The following is a 17,777-nucleotide window of genomic DNA, read 5'->3' on the forward strand; positions in this document are numbered from 1 at the left end:
GAAGGACTTGGATGTAGATCTTGGAATGCTGACGAGGATGGAGCAGTGGAACGACCTTTGATCATCCAAATGATGTCCCCGAATGAGAGAATTCAACCTAGATGGTCCTCTTCCGCCCTTGGATCTTCCTTTCTAAGCTCGGAGATGGAGTGCCCCTTAAATAAAGGTGAAGCACGGGGTAGCCGTGCCTCTAGGCACGACCTGAACAAGGCTCAGGCATTTGGTCGTGCCATTTAGCATGACTAGAGCTAATTTGTCTCGGCAACAATTGCTTTGTCGTGCCAAATGACATGGCCTGTTCACTGCTGCTAGCACGGCCAGAGCCAGTTTGTCTCTGTCCACACGGCCAGATCGTGTTGTTTAGCACAGCCAAAGTAGAGCAACTCTGTTTTACTTCTTCTGAGTCATGCCAATTGGCACGGTCAACTCTTCAAAACTGTTGGTTCAAGTGTATGGGCATGCCTCAAGGCACGACCAAGCCCAATTTGACTCTGGATGATGGCATGGAAAGCTTCTGGCCGTGCTCTGAGGCACGACATAGTCATCAAAACTGCTGAGTCCACTTCCTGGTCGTGCCATTTGGCATGACCAGTGTCTTTTCTTGTTCCTTGGCCTTGCCATTTGGCACGGACAACTCCTTGAGCTTCTCTTGGCCGTGGTTTAAAGCATGGCCAGGTCTATTTTGGTTCTGAAATGACTTTGACACTCCAATCCTTGCTTCCATTGATCTTTATTTGCGTCTTTAGCATTCTTTTCCATTCCAAACTGCTTCTAAAATTTAAAACAAGCACCGAGTATATCTCTGGACGTAAAGTAGTAATTATGCTGAAATATGATAGAAAAAGGTATAAAACACATAGAACATAAACATGAAATATAAGTAGGATGTGCATCAAATAGTGCAAAATAACATATATAATCTACGTGCATCAGCCTCTGAGCCAGTCAGATCTCCGGGGCTTAGTTCTCCAATTCTTATGGGCAAGGCACCAAACATGCAACATTGATCCGATCGAGCGTGTGTTGGTCAAAGTTCTTAATGTGACACGACCATCCACTTTATCAGTCACTTCACCAGTCAATTTACCGCCTGCTCAACACTCGCATATCGTCGCTCGCTCTGTATTCCTCACAAATTTTCGCTCACTTGGCATTTCTATAAAAGCACTGTCCGATTGATAGGATTTAGCGTTCACTTGGCAACCAAGTCTGCCATCCATTCAACAATCTACTCATCGGCTTCTCGCCATACAAAGGAGTAAAGACTAGGCCATTCCTCCTCTTAGACACATGAGTACTTACAAACTCTTGGAGAAATAATAGCATAAAATAACAAGGGTATGGAATGAGAGCAAATAAAACTTAGTGAGTTTAGTTACATGCCTAAGAAAGTTTCTTCCACACTGGGTTCCAAATACAAGACTATTATTTAAAATCTAGGGTGGGGTCTTCAAGGATCACATCCAAAAGCTTTTGCTAGTTCAGGAAGCACGTTGGGGGGTTGGATGATAAATAACCAGCCTCCTAAAATTGTTTGGTAGCTCATTCGACCCCATAAAGGAATATCTTGTTGACATAGAGGCCAAGCTGCAAATAAAAATCATGGGAGTGAAGGTATGCCACTCTCTTGTCTTCAAAGCGCTCATCCTCCCCTGCTTTGTAGTCCACTAGCTCAGCCTTATATTCCACCAGTTCATATTGGATCCTCGCTATCTTAGACTTTGAGGCTGTTAGCTCAGACCTCATAGCCCCAACTCGACTTGCAGGGACTCCAGTTATGTTTTCTGAGCACCATTTTCTTCTACTAATCAGATACTAGCAGAACTCTCGCTACTAACTCAGCATCTTTTGTGGCCAGCTCCAAGGTATGGGCAGTTTCTAGCTCCTTTAACTTGTGGGAGAGGCCTTGTACTTCAGTATTTTTTTTCATCCAAATCAGCCACCATCCGAGCCCTCCATGCTATTTTCGACTAGAGCTTGGCTTTACTCGTATTTAGGGCGGCTTCCATTTTTTATGCTTTTACTACCTCAGTGCTAGCCAGCTCCTAAGCCTCCTATACTTTCTATTCTAGCTCTCTCAGGGGTCATCTTTTGTCTGAGCCCCTTGTTGTGCAGCGAAAATTGGGATCTGGCTGGGGCCGAAGAAGATTCTAATTCTGCTATCTACCCCCTCAATACCTCGTTTGTCGCCCAGGCTCACTAAGGTTTGGAATACGTTCATCCCAAATACCCAAAACTAAAAGAAAGCATTATTAGCAGTATTCCAACTAAAAGGATATTCCAGTTAAAAGGATAAGTCAAATGAAGCTTATCACAGTTAGGTCCTGGGCAAACCCATCTGACAGCCCCACTGTCGTACAACATTCCGCTCGGGCCACCATGTCCTCTCAGGCCTATGCTAGCAAACCTTTCAATTGTACTTGCCCACAGGCTAGTAGAGGATTCGAAGACAAAGCCACCCCCTTGATAAATGGCACGTTGAAGGCAGTAGAGAATTGAAATCAACTCTTCGACTGGCAGGATAAACTAGGCTAGAAGGAAGCCCCCTCAGGCAGGCCGGTCAGACGAGGGGATGATGCCAAAAAAGTCGGGGCAATGGGAGATCTGCACGATGGGGACATCGTTTCCCCTTGGACTAGGCTATGGGAGTGCAGAGCCGAAGGAATCCGCTCTGGATATGAGGGTAGAGTGCTTTCCCTAGTATGTGTGGATCGTGGGGAAGGCATGATGGTCTAGGGCATCCGCTCGAAAGATGATTGCTTAGCAGTGTCGAAACGCCGTCTTTTATACTTGACCCTCAGTCGTGTTTCAGATTTAGGGGGAGGAACTTCCTCTAGTTTTGTGAGAGGGCCATGAGGCAATCTTTCTCCCATGCTCGAGACCATACCAGTACCATCCGTTTAGCTACTGGAAGCCTCTTTAGCGAGGCTGGCCCGTTGATCTTCTCGCTCAGCCAAAAGGGCTAGCTTGGCCTCGCCGATCTAGTTCAACCTCTTCCAATCATAGGGACTCGGAAGCCAAAGCTTTGAACATGGTCCTCGCTGTACAAAATAGAAAGGATCTTAGTTAGCAATACTATATAAACTAAGTTACCAATTCTTACCAAAAGAGAAGAGAAGCATCGCTGGGATTGAACTCAATCTGAACATGTAGAGGAGTCTCTCGTGCAACAACTGAGGGATGTTGAATTGCAGGTTGACCAACTTCCCTGAAGCAGAAACAAATTCAGATTCATGGCGATGGTCTCCTAATTCTAGAGAGGGGGAAAACTTCGCTTGCCAATTGTCAGCCAAGACACGGAATCAGACACTTGGATAAAAAAGAAATGAGATTTTTATTTCTTTTATATAAAGACATTTTCTTGAAGAAAATTGCCTTGGGACGGGATTAAAACAAGAAAATCTTAGGCTTTGATTTTTTAAGATAATAAAAATAGTGGAACGTACGAAGGGCTAAGCGAATATCATACAGACAAAATAGAATCACCATTCCACATATCAATCGAAAGCCGTTGAGAACAAGTTGTTGGAGCAGGATGCAGAAGTATTGACTTATTTCAGATAGAAATTAAGGGATAGAGAAGCGCTGACTGGCTTAAAGTTGATCTTTGAAGAAGGCGATATAGCCCAACAGAGGATGGTGAGGACGGTCTTGAGGGTTAGGAATAAGAATGCATAGGTTTTTGAGGATCTCTAGAATTAGATGGATTATTTCAAGGTTGAAGTTATCAAAATTAGAAAGAGTTAACATGCACCAAGGGGTAAGGGTTTCTTGGGCCATGTATAAACGAAGGAGAGATGCAGTAAGATCGAAAAAACACTTACTAGGAAGATCATGAGAAAGGATATGTAATCGGTAGAAGTTGTCAAAGAGGAAAACTGAAGAAGACAAGGCATGAATGGATTGCCTCCTGAAACACTTAGGATTTTTAACGAGAGCCCTGAGACATCTTTAAAGCCTAAACCATCCAATTAAAATTACCTAATTGCATGGTTGTAACTGTCAGATCGGAGGAGATAAATTGTTGTCGATTCATACGAAAATGCATGTGTCAGTTGTCACACCGATGAAAAGGGAGTTGGTGAACACGTGACAATTGCCCATAAAATAACATTTATGATGGACAAGACAATCAAATTATTTCGCTGATACACCCTCACGTGTATCATTGACGCCTTATCTTGCATTTAAAGCACCTGATAGACATTTTTTAGGAAGATAATGTTAATGTTAACATTGAGTGGCAATGGTTTGAGTCGCTAGCTGACTGGATGATTGGATAACAGAAGAATTTGCGCCTAGTCAGTCAGTCATGAACTTTCTTCGACTAAACTTGAAGAGAAGACCTGTGATACAGCGTGCTGTGAGTAACCCCAAAGGTAATGTAGGGTTCATAGTCAAGATGATGTGGCAATCAAAGTTAAGGTGTATGTATCCGAATGAACCACTTTCAACGAGGCTCAGTTTTCCACTTCTTATAGGCAAGACTCTCAACATAAACCCTACTGGCCCTAGAGTTGGTCGAATCCCTGAAGTTCAGTTCTCCACTTCTCATGGGCATGACTCCCAACAAAAACTCGACCAGTTCTATAGTTGGTCGGACCTTCGAGGCTCAATTTCTCACTTTTCATGGGTATGACTCTTAACATAAGCCCAACTGGCACTAGAGACGGTCGGATCTAAAGTCAGTCGGACCTTTGAAGCTCATCTCTTCACTCCTCATGGGCATGATTCTCAACATAAATCGATCGACCCTATAACTGGTCAAATCTCCGGGGCTTAGTTCCCCACTTCTTATGGGCATAACTCCCAACATAAACCTGACCGACCCTAGATCTGGTAGTATCTCCAGAGCTCAGTTCTCCACTTCTCATGGGAATGACTCCCAACATAAACTCGACCGGCCATATAGCTGGTCGGACATACGGAGATCAGTTCCCCACTTCTCATGGGCATGACTCTCAACGTAAGATCGACTGACACTATAGCTGGTTGGATCTAGAGCCGGTCGGAGCTCCATGGCTTGGCTCCCCACTCCTCATGGGCACGACTCCCAATATTAACCCGGCTGACCCTAGAGTCAGTCGGATCTCCAAGGCTCAGTTTTCCACTTCTCATCGGTATGACTTCCAACATAAACTAGACCATACCTATATCTGGTCGGATTTGTAGAGCTCAGTTTCTTACTTCTTATGGGCATGACTCTAAACATAAGCCCGACCCACCCTAAATCAAGTTGGATCTTCGGGGCTCAGTTCCCTACTTCTCATGGGCATGACTTCCAATAAAAGCCCGACTGGCTCTAGAGTCAGTTGATCTTCGAGACTCAATTCCTCATTTCTTATGGGCATGACTCCCAACATAAACCTGATCAACCCTAGAGCTGCTTGGATCTTTGAGGCTCAGCTCCCCATTTCTCATGTGCACGACTCATAATATAAACTCGACCGACACTAGATCCGGTCTAACCTTCAGGGCTTAGTTCCCCTTCTGCTCATTGGCATGACTCACAACATAAACTCAACCAACACTACAGCTGGTCGGACTTCTAGAGCTTAGTTCCCCACTTTTCATGAGCATGATTCTCAACATATGCTCGACCGACACTAAAGCTAGTCAGATCTCTGGGGCTCAGTTCCTCACTTCTTATGAGCATGACTTCCAGCATAAACTCGATTAGCACTATAACCGGTCGGATTCCCTCTAGAAGACAATCTTGTCAGGGAATCACAACCACTTGTCAAAGAATAATACTAACTAGCTCGCCAGGGAATATTTCCCTACTCTTATATATACACGAAACAGAACCTTCCTCTGTCTAGGAGAAGGTGGTTGTACGTCCTCTACTACTCGATATATTTTGATACCTGACATTCTCTGACGACTTATTATTACAAAGATTATGAGAGATAGTATAAAAAAAAGCCTTTCTATTGATCAAGTAGGCGCGCACGAACACACATCCATATTACTGTTCTACTATTTATTTTCTCTCTATTTTTGCTCAACTATCATTTTAACTTGAATACCGGAGTGTCTGTGTCAGGGACTCCTTCCTAATTCTAACTCTATATTTTTGTTAGCTCTGATTGTCATGTACGTAGATCCGTAGCTCCTGCTCCAAGTCCGTAGGTCCCGGCTCAAAGCTTTTCCTTCATTAACATGCCTGCTACCTCACCACTCACTCGTCTACTCAGTTTGCAAACCGAATCATAAATCAAATACAAAATTTCTGATATCTCAGATGATTCATGAAAAGTGTCATATTAATTTTCTCCTCCTCTAACTTAAAAGCATTAATACACAGCAAATTGGTTCTAGCACTAATTGGTGTTTGAACGTCGCGGGCCTGGGTAACCACAAAATATGCAGAGGGCCGAAGAAAGCATTTACGTACGTAGTCGAAGAGTGCGAATTTAAGGAAGAAGAATCCCTTGGCTACTTCCTATCCCCTCAAGGCTCAAGCCTCAAGTCTCAGCTGCGGCAGCTGTTGCAGTTCTTGTCCGTCGACTCTACTCCCAATGCCTTCCTCCATCAGAACATGTTCTTTTTATATATTTTTTCTTGTCTGCCATTGAATGCCATCATAAACATGGTTCATGATGATAGCCAGGCTCAGCAGCAATAAGTACGCGCTCGCTTCTGTCTCTCTGCTCCTCGCCGTAACACCTACTTCCCTCCCTACGCCTCCCTTCCTCCATTTGCTTTTCTATATTTCGGTCCTCGCTGAGAGGTCTTTAGCTTTCCTGTGAGCTGAACATCCGCATCGAGCACGCCCCATCATTCCGTCGAACGAACACCATTGGCATTGTTGCAGAAAGCTAGCTTCTTTTGCTTCTGCATGGGGCTCTGGTCATCATTTCATCCACGGCTTCACTTTTCTACGAAAAAAGTAGACAGCAACAATAGCTTGCCCAGTGCTTGCGGAAAGATATAGCTTCTTGAAGTTCATCTAGACTGGTTCGCGAGCAATCCCCATTCGATTCTGATTTCAGAAGAACAGAGGAGGAGGAGGAGATGATATCGGCGGTGGACCTTTACCACGTGCTGACGGCGGTGGTGCCGCTTTACGTGGCGATGATCCTGGCGTACGGTTCGGTGAAGTGGTGGCGGATCTTTACCCCCGACCAGTGCTCGGGGATCAACCGCTTCGTGGCACTCTTCGCCGTGCCGCTGCTCTCCTTCCACTTCATCTCGACCAACAACCCCTACGCCATGAACTACCGCTTCATCGCGGCAGACACGCTGCAGAAGCTGATCGTGCTGGCCGTGCTGGCGGCATGGGCGAAGTTGAGCGTCCGCGGCTGTCTCGAGTGGGCCATCACCCTCTTCTCCCTCGCCACGCTCCCCAACACGCTGGTGATGGGCATTCCCCTCCTCAAGGGAATGTACGGACCAGATTCCGGCAGTCTCATGGTCCAGATCGTCGTTCTTCAGTGCATCATCTGGTACACCCTCATGCTCTTCCTCTTCGAGTACAGGGGCGCCAAGCTCCTCATCATGGAGCAGTTCCCGGACACGGCCGGCTCCATCATCTCCTTCCACGTCGACTCCGACATCATCTCCCTCGACGGGAAAGAGCAGCTGCAGACCCAGGCGGAGCTCGGTGACGACGGGAAGCTCCACGTGACGGTGCGCAAGTCGACTAGCTCGCGCTCCGAGGCCTGCTCGCGGCGCTCCTTCGGCGGACTCAACTCCGGCGGCATCTCCATCACTCCGCGCCCTTCCAACCTCTCCAACGCGGAGATTTACTCGCTGCAGTCGTCTCGCAACCCGACGCCGAGGGGCTCCAGCTTCAACCACGCCGACTTCTACTCGATGGTCAGGAACAGCAACGGCGGAACGGCGAGCAGCTTGAGCCCGCGGCACTCCAACTTCGGCGGCGTGACATTCGACGCGGAGACAGGGACCAGGACCAACGGCGCTGCCATGGCGTACCCGACTCCACCCGCGACAGGAATGTTCTCGCCGGTGAAGAAGGCGAATGGTGTAGAAGGAGGTAAGGATTTGCATATGTTCGTATGGAGTTCGAGCGCGTCACCTGTCTCAGAAGGAGGGATGCATGTGTTCGGCGGGGCAGAGTTCCGGAATGAGCATGGCGTTGCTCTGCAAGATGATCACCGCCAGAAAGGTGAGATTTTTTTTAATCCTTTATCTCCTCCTACTCTTTTTCTTATTGGAATGAATTATAAATTTTAAATTTCTTAGGTTTTCTTCTTTCATGGAGAATTGTTTGCCCATTACGGGTACAATTTAAGTGTTCATATCTACAATTTGCTGCATGAATTTTGCACTTGTTCTTCAAACTCAACGTACCTGCAATCATCTGCTTCTTGCTCACCAAAATTTTGTGATCTTAGAAGCCAATCGTGAAGCCTATGATCTGTGTCGACGAGATGACTTCAGTTTCAGCAACAAACCCATTGGGCAGGGAATTGATCCCATCAAGAAGGTCGGGCAGAACCTCACAAATGCAGGTTCTAATTCAACAGAGCTCCACTCGAAAACGGTGGTCGATGAAGTCTCAAAGGCCTTGATGCCGCCTGCGAGTGTGATGACCAGACTTATACTGATCATGGTCTGGCGAAAACTAATCCGAAACCCCAACACCTACTCGAGCCTTCTTGGGCTCATCTGGTCTCTTGTCTCCTTCAGGTACAACGTTTGTTATTCAAATTAAGCGTCAGTGTCGTGCAATGCAAACAGCAACTAACCATTCCTTTTCCTTCAGGTGGGAAATTGAAATGCCTGCTATCGTTGCAAAGTCGATCTCGATACTTTCTGATGCAGGGCTTGGGATGGCCATGTTCAGTCTCGGTGAGTAAATCTTTGCTTCATGTTTCCTCCATATGCTGTCTAATAATTTACCCAAGTTCTCGTTACAGGTTTGTTTATGGCATTACAGCCGAGAATTATAGCTTGTGGCAATTCTCTAGCTGCATTCGCCATGGCTGTCAGATTCATCACCGGCCCTGCTGTCATGGCTGCAGCTTCTATTGTAGTCGGGTTGCGAGGAGTCCTGTTACACGTTGCGATCGTACAGGTTTTGTAAACTAAACATAGTCGCCGTACTCAAAGAAGAACGTAGCAGCTAACAATAACTGTTCTTTGCTGCAGGCAGCTCTTCCCCAAGGGATTGTGCCATTTGTGTTTGCAAAGGAGTATAATGTGCATCCTGATATTTTAAGCACGGGGTATGTGCTTCAGTTTCTCTGTTTTTGCGCGATAGTCTTTTTTTTTTTTGTGGGGGGTTTAAAATCTGTTAAATTCATGCAGGGTTATATTTGGGATGCTGATTGCTCTCCCCATTACTTTAGTTTACTACATTTTACTGGGGCTTTGAAGCTGAAAAGTTCCAATGCGATGCGAACATCTCAGTTAGGAAGATGTTTAGATGTTTGTTGTAGTATAATGACAGATAGACTACCATGTAGAACTTAACTAGGTTTAAGATACTGACACACAGTAGTCTTCGAGTCTTTATATTTCTTTTGTTTCAGTGTAAGGGGACTATGCATTTGAAGAAAGTTATGTAGGCAGCTCCATGTCGATCTAAACTCAATTTGTACAATTGCTGACCAGCAACCATCCATGGCTAAGCAAATTTCAGGAATGCCTGCAAGTTGAGCAAAAATGTTAAAGACAACGCACAAGTGGGTAATAGTTGAGCTAACAAAATCATATATAAATAATATGCACATGTACTTGGAGAATACACTACATCCTGAGAATATTGACAATGTACCTATGCCTAATACTTGGAGAATCTTTCTTTATATGCTCATCCTTCCATGCAAATTTCCTTTTAAGAGGCTCTTAAGGTAGCCTCGGCATTATAAATTCTAGTTGTGCCAGAAACTAACATTTAAAAATGATCCTAGGATAGCTAATTTTTTTAAACACCATCACTTCCGGATCATGTTATAATTATTATTTTTATAATAGTTAGACGACTTTCAACCCTTCCTTCGACTTGATAATCTTTCATTTTATTTTAGGACAGATAATGTGTCAATTATTTTAAAATATTAAATATTATTTTTGAATATTGTATCTTTCATTTACTGGAAAGAAAGCTTTTATAAAAGATTATGACATGCTAATGTTCACATTTAACAGATGTGCCTTTCCTATAATCACCTGATCCAAATTCACGGAGTAATGATGCAAATCAATCCCGTGCCTATATTCCACTAACATCAATAATCTAAAAAGTAGTTCATTCGAACTAAGTTAATAATACAATATATTTGTGATAACTAGCCGAGGAAAAACCATCAACAGTAGTGTGAGAGTGAGATATACCATATGCTATTTAATTATCTAAAGTTAATAGTCATCTATAATTTATCTATTTATCTCTTTCTTATTGACTTGAAAACAGACTTGACAGAAACACTCAAAATCATCTATTACCAAGATGAGACATATAACATTCTAATTTCTATAATTATAAATCATGTTTTTTAGTTGATTAGATATTCATCTTATATTGAATAATCTTGGGATAATCTATCAGAATCTATTGAAATTGTTCATCAATCATTAAAACAAATCAAAAAACAATCACATCAAATTATCTAAAAATTTAACGTTCTTTTAACCGTCCGTTTAAAAAACCAAAACTAATATTTGAAAATTGAAAACTGTAAAGGCACGTACCACTGCACTATTGCCCAAACAGCTCCAAGCAATGTTTTAAAAATCAAACTGATAATTTTATCGAGCCATTTATTCGACCAACTGAGTCAGTTAACAAGAGAAATAACATCATAGAGCCAATTTATAGCATAAATTGATTTTATATCAATTTACTAAACATTATAATAATGATAACAGATCTGGTCCCAAATATACCTTAGTCTTATGAATATTTTAATTAATGAATTATATATTAAAATAATTTCCAATAGTCATCGATTAATATGACAAAACATATTTTATATATAAACAACAGTTAAGGACTAGATATCTTATGCTAACTAAAAATAGAAACCCTATTTGTGGCATTAGTGTTGGTTTACATTTTTAATAACGATTACCCCGATTTTTACCGGTTTATAAAACTGATTTTCTGTACCAGATTTATAACTGGTTCCTGGTGCGACAGGATGGAACTGGTCTGCTCGGATCCAGTTTTAAAAATAGTAGCACCAAGAGGGAAGAAAAACAACAAATTTTGCTGCCATTCAGCATTCTGCCAAGAAATTAGTGAAAACAAACGTGTTAAAAAGTCACACGTTAATGTATTCCTCTGACAGGATTTTCTGCATAAGTTCCTTTAAATTAGGCAGTACATGCCGCGGGCCCAAACTTTCAGCGCCCATGTAATTCAGTAGCTGCTCCAAATCCTGCAGTATAAAACTGAGAAATCACATAAAATATTAAGACGCAATCTAAGGGATGGAGCATGTTCTAAAAAACTGGATAGAGATGAGCATTCCACAACTATTATTGCAGTGACCAAGCACTGCCATTACTTCAGTATCCTAGGTATATAGAGGGTGTAACATTATTTATCACATTTTATGGAATGAACCAGAACTATATTTATGGAATGAGAATTGTAATGGGTGTATGAGAGTGAAACTAATGAACAAGATTGCAAGGTTAGTCTCAGTATGAAGAGATGCAATGATCATACATTTTACGGTTTTATGGCATTAATGTACAATAACCTATTCTGCATGAATGGTTACCAAATGAAAGTCATAAGATTTAATGTGACATTCATATTCTCGAATGTTTATTTCATCTCATTACCCTTTAATGTTATCAAACAGGAATTTAGGATATCAGTCATATGAGGAGGAAACTATTTGTACTAAAACACAAATGAAAATGGAAACATAAAAGATGAACCTTATTCAACAGAAATATTGCATAGGCTGCTCTTGTGGTATCTTGGCCATCTAGGAACAATGGAAATTCAATGGGCTTAGAACTCATGCTTGAGGATGCAGGGTTTGCCACCAGATCAGATGAAGCATTATCAACTGGAGGTGCATAATCATAAATATGTGAACGTGAGACTCCAAAGCGCAAGGGATACCGAAGGGGAACATCCAGGTATAATGAAATAAGAAAGACTGCCTGAAAAGACAAGTGAATAAACAAGCATGAGTAACATCACATGAACTGTTGACATATGATAGGCATACTCGATTAAGAAAGTAGCTCAGATATGCTTTAATATATCCAAGACAGATAGCTTAATAGATGGAACAAACTATTTATTGTCAGTAAAGTAAGCATCTTACATGTGCAATGTAACCCAAGGCACTTGCAGACATCTGAATCTCTTTTTTGTCGCTAAAGTAACTCTTATTTGTTGGAAGTATAGTTAGTCGAAGACCTAGTATTGTCAATGATGACAAGTGTGAGGGTTTAGGAAAAATTAGTGAGGTTGATCCAGTAGGAACTCCTGAAAGAAATTTCACTAATATCAGTAAAGTAGAAACGATGCTGCAGATAAAGTATTTCAAAAAAAGGGAAAAAAGAAGACTAAGGAAACATAGGATATTGACCCAAATAACTAAATATGGTCGCCACATGTAGAATGCAATAATTTGGTAAAAAAGTATATAAAGAGACTGGATGTAATTACATCACTTTCTTTGAACATGATAGTAAATTTCAATAAATACTATAAAGGTCCTCCATTATAATCTGAAAGTCAATCCTATACCAAATCAATTCCCAGAAACACAGCATTAGAATTCCAACTGACCACTGCATCACCTCTTGAAACCATTTCTCCATATATCAACTTTATTATTCAATTTACTACTGCTGTACTTTCCATATTTCATGCACAAGTTGGCTCCTCTGTAATTAGATTGGCAAAGGAAGAATTCATACTTGAAATTTTGCCATTATGCTGTGGACCAGTTGTCTCCCAAAATGCTTGTTCGTTTACAGTCTTGACTGGATAAAGTGTTGAAATTTCAGTTACCATATGTTGTTGCCTCAGCCTGAGCAACTTTTGTAGTTTTTTCAGATTACCATGACCCCTTTCTCCAGATAGCAATTTGCTAGCTTCCTAAAACAAAAAAGAAGCTGTAGGTCAATATTGTGAATTATTAGACCAGACCCAAGATGACAAAGTAATTCAGCTTTATCAAGTCCAACTATGTAAGGTAACAAAATCAGCTAAATATTCATAATAACAACCTATGACAAGCAACATAACATTTTAATATTTACAGGGAATTATGTTTTCCTCTTTTTTAAAATATTAGATTGACAAATTACAGGCTCCAAATGGGCATGTCCTGTCAGATTAAGGTGCTTAGGCCTGTTCAGAGGCTGTGACTCTCTAACTCGTTGAAACTCTGAGGGATCATTTGGGAGGAAGACAAGTTATAGCTGCAAATTACCAACCAGTGTCGTATAGTTATTCATTCATGGATTAAATTTTTCTTAGTTATTGTTACTTGAGAAAACAATTTTCATTTTCTTCTTTATATTTTTGCAACCTTGCATCATCAACTCACAAAACACCACTTCAAGAGCAAGCCCTTACAATAGGATTTTCTGTTTTTACTACAATGTTATATTTTTTTCTTCTTAGTTCTCTTTCTTCATTAACCCTTATTTCTGTCTTTTCATAATCCAGAGCTAGATAAAAAATTTCAAATTTAAATGACAATGTTTATGACTGATTAATTTTACTTTTTGTACTGGAATATGAATCAGTAATAAATCTCAGTAATCAAGGTCTCGTATCTTTATCCTCAATACTCAATTGCTTTACTCTAATAGCAATGAGAAAGTCTTGTCTCATCCTCCTATTTTGCATCAAATTTAAGATCATGTAGTCCATGCCTCTTTACATCTCGTGATATTACTATTCATGTATTTGTCAAGATGTTAAACAAACATGTGTCATGTGGTGTATTTAACACGAGAATAAATTACATGATTGTCTTTCTCCTCTCTCTTATTTTTCCACAAATTGTACCAACTACATGTATAAAAACTTTCATTTTTATGGACCATTGCCCATTTTATCAACTTTCAAATATACAACTAATGGCATGAATAGAGAGAGATGCACTACATGAACAAAAAGATGAAGCACTGAACCTGATGGTGCTGATCAATATTAAATTGTTGGAGAATATTCTTTCATTGGTAGAACTTAGTAGATTGGCTCATTGATTAATCAACTTGGCTACAATGAAACATGTTCAGAAACTGCATAATGCATATAGTATAGTTGATTAGCTACAAGTGGCCTGATATCAATATTCATGACAAAATTGTCGCTAGTCGGACAAGTGGCAATATAATGAGGCATAGTAGGAGAAACTGGCATAATAACTTTGATAGTTATAGACCATAGACCACAATGCTCAAATTCTTAAACTTAACATGGTGATAATACACCTATCAAAACTAATGAAACAAACCCAGCTATCAAATTTAGTGCACCTCTGATCAGATCTTGGCTCCAACTTTGCATCTTACACTTACAATTACTTTCTAAATTTGGAGTTCAGTGATAGGTCACACTTTTGCAGACTTTCAATTTTTCTGTAGCTAAAAGTTTAAGGATTTCCTATTCTTTACCTTTTAAATTGTTTCAAGTGGTTCTCTTACATTGCCCAGTGAAAACCAAATACTCTCATTTGTGTATGTGAAATTTCCCTTCTAATAAAAACAAGTTCAAGATTGTTGTGTTTGCCTTTATGTTAGTATATTTTGAGAGGATAAATGATGTAGCGGAAACTATTTGATTTACGCACGAATATCGGAAGCAATTTTCTAAAACCTATGGATTCGATAGAATACTAGGGAATAGGGAATAGGTAAAAGGAAACGGCACAACTAAAAATATTATTGATCCAGAAGTCCCTAACCAACTAAGCAATGATTTAAATAGTCTAAAAAACCCCAACCATCCAAAAACGAAAATAAAACCCATAATATAAAAAATACAAACATTCAAAAAGGCATTTATTGACATTTCTACCCCTAAAACAGGGCCCCAAAACCTAACTCGTCCGCCCGCCACCACGACCGTGCTAGGGAACATGGCCAGCTCATGTTCCCTGCTGGAGACTCCCTCACCAACATCCGGAATGGGGCACAATCGTGCCTGGCAACACGTAGGGGTGTGCAACTATTCGGTAAAACCAAAAAAACTAATCGAACCGATTTATTTCAGAAATTTGGTTCGGTTAATTAGGAAATTCAGTTTTTATTTTTAAAAATATCAATTAATTTGATTAATTCGGTTTGGTTTTAGTAGGGTTGTAAACAAGCCAAGTCGAGCCAAGCTTTGTGGTGTTCAAACTTATTTGACAAGATAACTGAGCTAAGCCGAGCCTAAAATGAACCAAATTGTTAAAATGATTGTTCAAGCTTGGCTTGGTTTCTTTTTTATGAGTTTGAGTTTGTCTTGAGCTCAGTTCGTTTAGATGTTATCGAGCTCTCAACTCAAGTTTGTTTAATTGTTTGAAACTTTTATATTTTTAAGTTTGTTTGATTAGTTATTGAGCTTGATAATACAAATTTGTTTGTTAATTTTGAATGTTTCTTTATTTATTTGGCAAGTTGATAAGAGTTTTATTGATGAAAATGATTCATGAACATTGTTCACAACTGTTAACGAGCTGAACACATATGTGTTCAAACTTGTTCGCTTAGTTAAACGAGTTGTACAAGCTTATTCATTTAATTGATCTTATGTATATTGAACGAATATAAACAAGCTCTTACCAAGTCGAACACCAAGTTTGTTCACGAACATTTAGTTCATTTACAATCCTATGATTCAGTTTTCGGGTTAAAACATTCAGTTAACTGAATTATTTAAAAAGTAAAATTTGAATTTCATTTATTATGCTTTATATATAATTTATAATATTTGTTTAATGTTTTATATTTAATATTGTTTGTAGTTTTTATTATTTTAAGGCCAAATTATGATTAAAAAAATATCAAATTTCAATTATTAATTTTGTATATATATATATATATATATAATTTTTTAAAACAAATTCGGTTAATTTGGTGTTAACCAAAATAACTATTTTTTAATTCAGTTCAATTAATTCGGTTTTAGCAAACTTGGTTCAGTTAGCCAAAATTAAATCGGTTATATCGGTTTTTGGTTAATTCAGTTCGGTTATTGACTGCAATTAACCGAATGCTCACCCTTAGTAACACGGGTAGGTCGTGTTCCCTACTAGAGGTCTCTTTTACATCAAGAAAACTCACGGGGCTCTTTACAAAAATTTCAGTTAATTACCAAAGCACTGGGATTGTAGGTCAAAAGTGACATTAGTTCCTTTTCTTGAAATGACGGAAAATAGCTCCTTTCTAGGTTTGTAAATCTAAAGTTGACCCTAATTATAGTCAAGCTGGTGGATAGAAATTATAACGATTTTTTAAGATTTAGATATTGACAATGCAAAATAAGAATCCTTAATAATGTAAGTAAAGCAAGTTTTGTGAGCTCCATATGAAAAAAAAATTAGATGTTGGGCAAGCTAGAATTAGATAAAGATAAATGCAAGCTCTGTCCTCGAACTTAGTGTTGTTTCTCCAATAATACTAAATGCAGTAATAGCATTACCTGCAATTGCTGGTGGGATGCAGCTAACGTCTTTCCAGCTACTAACAACAATCTGGTAGAATGGTAAAGTTGCTCCTTTCCTTTTTTTGTATTCTCTGATGTCTTCTTGACGTACATAGACAAATTTCCCAAGGTAAGTCTCTTAGCTTCCAGCGTCTGCTGCATCTCCACTAACTCATTATTTTGACTTACTGATTCTTTCCTGGCCTGTTCATCACATCACCGTGCCACAAAGCAGCAAAGACAACAAAAATCTGGTAAATGGAACTCACTCAACTATCAAATATTCTATATTATATAATTATTTCCCCAATGAACAATAAAGGAAGACAAACAAAAATGATGTTCAAGTTTCACCAAATAAAAACAAAACGCAGCTTTAATTCAAGGATAAACACGCATTGGTGTTGCAACTAGCTATTGGCAGGTGGATGTAACCCAACTATACTAGCTAGTTAATTAAAATTTCTTAAACACAAGGAAAAAACTTCCTCCTCCGATGATTCCAGGTTCAGCTCTTAATATACAACACGAGTATACAATTCGAATGTAATGTTATGGTGATGCACGAGTTTCACTAATTGCAAAGGGCTACAACAAGACGAGATAATGGGAATGTATGATCATCTGATCTTCTGCTCAATTTAATTTATTATGGACTTTCCACAAGAATAACGAACACCAGCCTGGCATCTCAACTAAAACCATGCTAAGTAGAAATCGAGATTTTGTAATTTTGCCTTTACGCTAATTCGAAACCCTAAACAGATGCCGCCTTTGATTGAAAGATAAGCCTACCGCGATAATCGATTCCAGGCGCTGGGAAAGCGCCTCCTTCCTCTCCTTAGCCTTCTTAAGCGCCGAAGAGAGGCTCCAAAGACGAGCGAGCTCCTGCTGCAGGTCCTCCCAATCGACGATTTTAGGGTTGTCCGCGCCCTTAATCTCGTGTGCCTCAAAGATGGTCCACTCCGACGATTCGGGACGTGCGGAAGGATCAAGTGGACTAATCCGGTCGAATTCCATCGAGGTCGGTGTCCTTCATCTTCTCCGGGCAGCGGGGTCGGTGCTCATCGGCGAATGATGACCGAGAGGTACCAAATGAGAAGGCGAATCGCTCTGGGTCGGGGAAAATCCGGCGAAAGGGAACCGAAAGGCAGATCAATTAAGCACATCACAGTAAATAGAAAATGAA

General features: G+C 40.3%; 2 protein-coding genes across 3 annotated transcripts; one reads left to right on the top strand and one right to left on the bottom strand.

Annotated features, from left to right (window-relative positions):
- The first annotated feature begins 6,684 nt into the window (after positions 1-6,684).
- Positions 6,685-9,625, top strand: LOC122037427 (probable auxin efflux carrier component 1b). Of its 2 annotated transcripts, none has more exons than XM_042596910.1 (6): positions 6,685-8,131; positions 8,364-8,655; positions 8,732-8,817; positions 8,886-9,043; positions 9,118-9,194; positions 9,277-9,625. In XM_042596910.1, exons 1-6 carry the CDS (start codon positions 7,018-7,020, stop codon positions 9,341-9,343), a joined length of 1,794 nt encoding a protein of 597 aa, XP_042452844.1. In that variant the 5' UTR covers positions 6,685-7,017; the 3' UTR covers positions 9,344-9,625. The 2 variants fall into 2 exon arrangements, with proteins under 2 accessions (XP_042452844.1, XP_042452837.1); XM_042596903.1 differs by having other exon boundaries at positions 6,689-8,131; positions 8,361-8,655.
- Positions 9,626-11,000: 1,375 nt separating this feature from the next.
- Positions 11,001-17,768, bottom strand: LOC122037443 (UV radiation resistance-associated gene protein-like). The gene is made up of 6 exons (XM_042596922.1): positions 17,384-17,768; positions 16,586-16,792; positions 12,862-13,042; positions 12,261-12,424; positions 11,863-12,093; positions 11,001-11,351 (listed from the first exon to the last, which is right to left on the bottom strand). The coding sequence occupies exons 1-6, from the start codon at positions 17,606-17,608 to the stop codon at positions 11,235-11,237; spliced, it is 1,125 nt and encodes a 374-aa protein (XP_042452856.1). The 5' UTR covers positions 17,609-17,768; the 3' UTR covers positions 11,001-11,234.
- Between the last annotated feature and the right edge of the window lie 9 nt (positions 17,769-17,777).

This window comes from Zingiber officinale, chromosome 1A (assembly GCF_018446385.1).
Source record: "Zingiber officinale cultivar Zhangliang chromosome 1A, Zo_v1.1, whole genome shotgun sequence".
Taxonomy (NCBI): domain Eukaryota; kingdom Viridiplantae; phylum Streptophyta; class Magnoliopsida; order Zingiberales; family Zingiberaceae; genus Zingiber; species Zingiber officinale.